We start from the raw sequence: 5829 nt of genomic DNA, 5'->3' as shown, positions 1-5829 counted from the left end.
AATTTATGCGGTTAAATGTGAGCATATTAGGAAGAAACTCCAATTTCATGAGGTGTTTAGAGGGAATTTGTATTTTAAACTAGCGGCAGTGTAGAGGAAGCATAACCTAATGATTATTTTTTATTGCATTAGTCAGGCATGTGCAAGGAAACAGACCATATGTGTGCCACAAAGTTGAAACAACACCTGTTTGTACGAGTTGTCCAGAGTAGATTTCTTGTTAAAAGACTGTACAGTAGTTTGTGAATGTTCGTTTGTTTTTTTTTTTCTAAATGTATGAACCAGTAGAACTGATTTTTAAGCACTAACTAATAATCATTATACTTTTTTGAACTGTGTTTATTCAGGTGAAACTGAATTATGATGCAACTGCATATATTGATGTAGATATGAATAAATGGCATTTTCCAAAGAGCAGATTTTTCTTTTTAATAACAGCATTTCTTTAACACATAAAGTCAAACTTAGGGAGGAAAAAAAAAAAAAAAAGATTCACCACTAAAAGGTTTGGTCATTTGAACGCAAGAAGAAAAACATGTAACAATCATGAAATTCAGTGTGATGTCGTAATATCACTTATTTTTTCATCACTAAATGTCTCTCGTCAGCTTTGGCCAGTCTGTTTATGCATCGTCTAGGAATGTCACGTAGATTGTTGTCCACTTAGTAAGATTATTGTACAGTTATTGCATCCTTTGGTTCATTTGTCTACATTATACATTTTTACAAGTGAATTAGTGTCAGAAGAAGAAACATTTCATTCAACAGTAACACTTTTATAGTGCTGTGCTTCTGACAGTCTCCATATCCTTAAATCTGTGGTTTTGGTAGGAAAATCAGCATAAATAACCTTTTTATTGGTACGATATTTGTGTGGGTGTGGACTGTGAATTGTAATATCACTTCTACAGACAGGTAAGATTAGGGAAGCTGGCAGTTTTAGCTGTCTACCTTACGCCGGATTGTGGTTTGAATCATTGAGAAACGTACTGAGTGATGAGGTTAGAGTCATACCCACTGTTGCAGGTTCTGACAGACTGGGTATTTGTTGTTGTCACATCTTCACCCATATGGGAGAGAAATAACTGAACCAGTTTTTGTGGTATCATTGACCCCTTATAGACATTACAGCTTCATTGCTGCAGTACAACAAAATAAAAAAGCTAATTATCCTGAGATTATTAACCTAAACATATGGAATAAAATGCTTTTAATACCCCAGAAACTTATAGTCAGGTTACTTGACATGTCCTCGTGTCAGTTTTACTGTGTTTTCCGTTTCCGGACAGCAGCAACGTCCAGCCCAATGGTGCTCTTTCCAGAAAGCAAAGGGATGATCTTCTCAAACAGCAGAATGCAGCTGGCCACACCTGTGAACATATATAGAAGACACAGGATGGTACAGTGGGGGACACCAAGGCTCCAGTCAGGCAAATGGCACAGGTCTGATCTAAGAGAGTGACAGAATCAGTAAGGTGCAGTTTTTATTCCTTCTAGTCTTCTTTTGACAATCTAAAAAAATGCTGACTTTTAAGAGTAAATTCTGTGATATTTCTCTTTTTATTATTTTCACTGTTAAAAACAAACCAGTGAGCCCCACAGAGTACTCAAAATTCATTGATTAGTTAGTTTCAGTCACCAAAATATGGCTTTACTGAGGTTTACAATATCCAAACACACTGTGACGTGCACTATTTCTATTTGCAGGGACAGGATGTTCTTATTAGTCAACCGTGTCCCAGTGAGCTCTGATAAACCATCATACTCTTGTTGTCTTCATATGGAAACACGCACTGTAACAATTACACCACAGGTGTGTGTGGTGTAATGTGTCCATATATTTATGGACATAATCTGCCACTCCTGCTCCTTACCCAGGATTGGTCCGAGCCAGTACACAAAACAGTACTCCAGGTATGTGTGGCCACTGCAGGGGAACTGAACGGAGAAGGCCAGGACGGGGTTAAAAATAGCTCCTGAAACACGTCCACCTGCACAGAGGGAGCGAAACACGGACCGTCAAGTCTGAAACATGGAACCACATGTTGGACTCATTTCCTTGCCTGTATTTCCTGTTGCCTTCAGGTAATGTTTCATTTTAATAACGTGTGTCCTAATAATTTAACAGTTTGCAGAAAGAACTATGTGAATTTGTAGTAAGGACAAACAGACAGATTGATTAATAATTTGGAACAGCTCAGGTGTTTCCAGGAAACTTCCAGGAAAGTTAAAGACGCCACTAAAAGATTCTGTTCCGTGCAGACAACAGATGAGTTTTATCTCCTAACACTGAACAAACTGTTGATTTGCTGAAACACCTGATTAGTTTTTGATAATTAATGACAAAACTAACACTGACAAAATGTTTTTAAATGTGATTTGGACCCTCAGTTCATGACCTCAGGATCCTTTTAATTTAAGTGAAGTTTAATTGAACTAATCACAAACCAGATGTTGTACAGCAACAGCTGTTCCCTACAAGCTGTGTTTTACAGGTGATTTCCCAGGTGCCCCGTGGTGTCCAATCAGCGTTGATTAACCCACCTGTGCAAACCAGCGCTGTGATGACAGCAGCGACGCAGTGTGCTCGGAGTTTTTCGTCCAGTTTGTGGACATGCAGAGCTGCAGCTTGGACTATGAAGGCGCAGACCAGCTCCACGGCCGCGGCCTCCAGCACTGTCCCACCGATGGGGTCGAAGCATCTGAACCCAAACCTCTGGTGCCGGAGGTGGATGCCGGACAGACCCAGCGACCACACGGAGGCAGCGAAAACCTGCGCGGCAACTGCAGCCCCGAACTGGCAGGCGATGAGGACTACCGCCGTGTGGACGGTGCTTGTCCCACGGTAAACTCTCTCCAAAGACGCGCTGGGGTTACACGCCGCTTGCCGGAAAGTTGAAATGTGGATGACCGTCATGGTGTAGGTGAGGGTCATGCTGACCGCCAGCCCCAGCTGGGCCGTTTCGCCCAGAAGCTTGAGCTCATGAGTGCAGCTGCAGAGCTGGAAGGTGGACGCCGCTTCCAGCAGGTAGATCCAACGAGGTCCTGGGAAACAACGCACCGCTACCCTGCGGGTCGCCTCGCTCAGGAGCACCGCAGCCCCCAACACCGCCAAGGAGACCCACAGGTCAGTCATGTTGGGACCGCTCAGAGTCGGACTTGAACCTAAACCCATTCCTCTTGACGGGAACAACTTTTAAGTACATTATTAAGCAGTCAAAGTCCAGCTGAGCCACGCTGCTGTTCAATATAGGAGCGGAAACGGGTTAGCTTTCAAAATAAAGTGAGTAGAAAGGTTTTCTTAGTTCTACGCTCATATTTTAGAGATTTGGTGATATTCTATAAAGAAAAATAATCTAAAAATCCCACTAGGACAAAACCAACATGAATTGATTCTACTCTCGGTATGAAAACTATGAAAATATATCCTATGTGCTATAAAGTTTCATTGCTGTCCACAATTAGTGCTTCTATTTTTTTTCCTTGAAACAGAGCCAGTGTAGTTTACCCATTTTCAGTTTTTATGCTAAACTGTCTCCTTGCTGCTTCATATCTAACCTTCTTATGTAAAGGCGTAATGCTCAAAATGTGTTGTATCGTATAAGTAACCAGGTTTTATTTTGAAAGTTGTTAACGGAAATGGAGGTATTTATTTTAAATTGCTTGGTTCTTGTTGTGCTTTGGGGTTGTACATACACAGTGAGAGTGATTGGCTGAGGCTCAATCCAGGGCTTCAAGTTTGACGTTTTTTTTCTTTCAAGCTGTCATGACCAGCAGGGGGCGATATAAGCACATGACCAGTGTGTTTTTTTTTTTTTTTTCCTGGTAGTATCTTCAGAGCAGACTATGATTTGCGACAGTGAGACATTTTTTGTTTTGGTGCTGAAATGAAACAGATCATCTACCACACATAGTGATGGGTGCAGGACAGGTTCTTCTGTTATTTTGTCCACCTCATTTATATAAATGAAGCTAAGCTAAATAACAGAATCACATATAATAATCTGTTTAATGCAGCACAAAATACAGCCTCAAATATGATCATACATTTGAATTAAGACTTTGTTAAACTGTTTCATTAAAAGGACATGAACTGTAAATCACACATTTGCATCTCAACCTTTTATATCTTTTAAAGCTGTACTTAACATACAAGATGTATCTTTCAGACTTTTCTGTTTATGGGCCAAACCTGCCAGATGTTTGCTGTTACTTTATCTGCTATTAGATGGTCCATGTATATAAACATGTCTCTTTGAGTATTAGAATGGAACAGGACACTTGTTAGGGTGAGAAATTATGCAAACGTCAGAGGGTCTGGTTCAGTTCAATCTTGGGTTAAGCCTTCTTTGAGGCTGCACTGGTTCAGCAGAATGTGGATTAAGGATATCTGCCCTTCATGCTGCTTCCTGAGCTGGTATGTAGTGAGAAAAGGCCTGCTGCAGGCCAGCAAAGAGTGAACAGGCTTGAACAGTTGTCCTGTGACTAGTGGCTTCAAAGTATTCAAATACCTTTACTTTCTGCATACCTTAATTTATTTTGAATTGATGAAATTATCAGTTTGCAATTACTAATCTTGGAAATGTATTAAAACTCACAACTTTATATCCATCAATTAGAAACCCCCATAATGCATTATTTTGTAGGAGACACAGTTTTGAGGTTTCTTCTAAGCTCTTACACTCCTGGATCTGGGCAGTTTATCCCTTTTTTTTTTTTTTTTTTTTTTTTTCCTGGCATATCCTCTTAAACTCTGTCAAATTGGATGGGAATCATCCTCCCATCTTCAGGCCTCTCTGCAGATGTTCTGTGGTGTTTGAGTCTTGGTTTTGGCTGCAGCACCCAAAGTCAGAGACTTGTCCTGATGCCCAGTAAGACATTTTGCCTCTGGGATAGAAGTGAGGATACTTTGAGACAGTACATGTTTTGTTTTGTTTTTAATACAGTCATCTCTAATTAATTGTACCAGGAACCAACAGTATAATCAATGATGGCAGAGTAACACATCAATGGTTCTGTTACTTATAACAGTCTAGGATGTGATGTTGTTGCTCCTGCCAGAGAAACAATGAATTTCTTAATGCAGAGGCTTCATATGTGCAGTTTGTATGAACTAGATTTTATTTGGCTCCATATCTGGATTCTTTATTTGCCATTTTAAATAGAGGATGGTTGTAGTATAGCTGTGTTTGGTTTGCTGTGCTGATGTTTTAATACGGAAAGGTCTTTTATTTTATTGAGCCTCCACTGCTTTTATGTCTGTCTACAGACTGTGTTGACCTGTCTGTGTATTTCTGTGACCCATGTGTCTGACTCTCTTCAAACAAACTTCATTCAAATAATATAATCTAATAAAACATCTTCACCCGGATTCGTGGTGGCATCAGGTGGACGGTGATAGTGAGGTAGCCTAGTATCAACAGGAACCAGTATAAATAATAAAACAGTTTACAAAATACTCATTTCCTGCCGTGCCCTTCAAAATAAAGCTGCGTTTGTTGTTGCATTTAGTTCTAGTTTCAGCTTTTACCAATGAAATGATTTGTTCAGTTAATGTACAGCCTCACAGTCTTAATAAATATCGATGGCATGTTGTCTCTAAAACGCACTTTGTGCATAATAATTTGGGGAACAAAAAGTCCCCGCAGCGATTCAGTGAAATAAAGATTATTGTAACAATCACACGACATTTTTTAACACTGTGGTTACTAAATGGCCTAAACAATGCGATGCTGTATATTTGGTGGTAAATACTTTTTTGTTTTGTTCTAGCGACGTGAGTAACGCTGGTTAACTTGACACAGCCTCATGCAAAGCCATCTTGCTGTG

At 40.0% G+C, this 5829-nt stretch overlaps 1 protein-coding gene across 1 annotated transcript; it reads right to left on the bottom strand.

Annotated features, from left to right (window-relative positions):
* Positions 1–486: 486 nt before the first annotated feature.
* On the bottom strand, positions 487–3222 carry LOC113142652 (aquaporin-11-like). The gene is made up of 3 exons (XM_026327746.1): positions 2545–3222; positions 1875–1991; positions 487–1370 (listed from the first exon to the last, which is right to left on the bottom strand). The coding sequence occupies exons 1-3, from the start codon at positions 3173–3175 to the stop codon at positions 1264–1266; spliced, it is 855 nt and encodes a 284-aa protein (XP_026183531.1). The 5' UTR covers positions 3176–3222; the 3' UTR covers positions 487–1263.
* Between the last annotated feature and the right edge of the window lie 2607 nt (positions 3223–5829).

Source organism: Mastacembelus armatus, chromosome 14 (assembly GCF_900324485.2).
Source record: "Mastacembelus armatus chromosome 14, fMasArm1.2, whole genome shotgun sequence".
Lineage (NCBI taxonomy): Eukaryota > Metazoa > Chordata > Actinopteri > Synbranchiformes > Mastacembelidae > Mastacembelus > Mastacembelus armatus.
The sequence above is the reverse complement of the archived record's forward strand: the minus strand, read 5'-3'. Positions and strand labels throughout refer to the sequence as shown.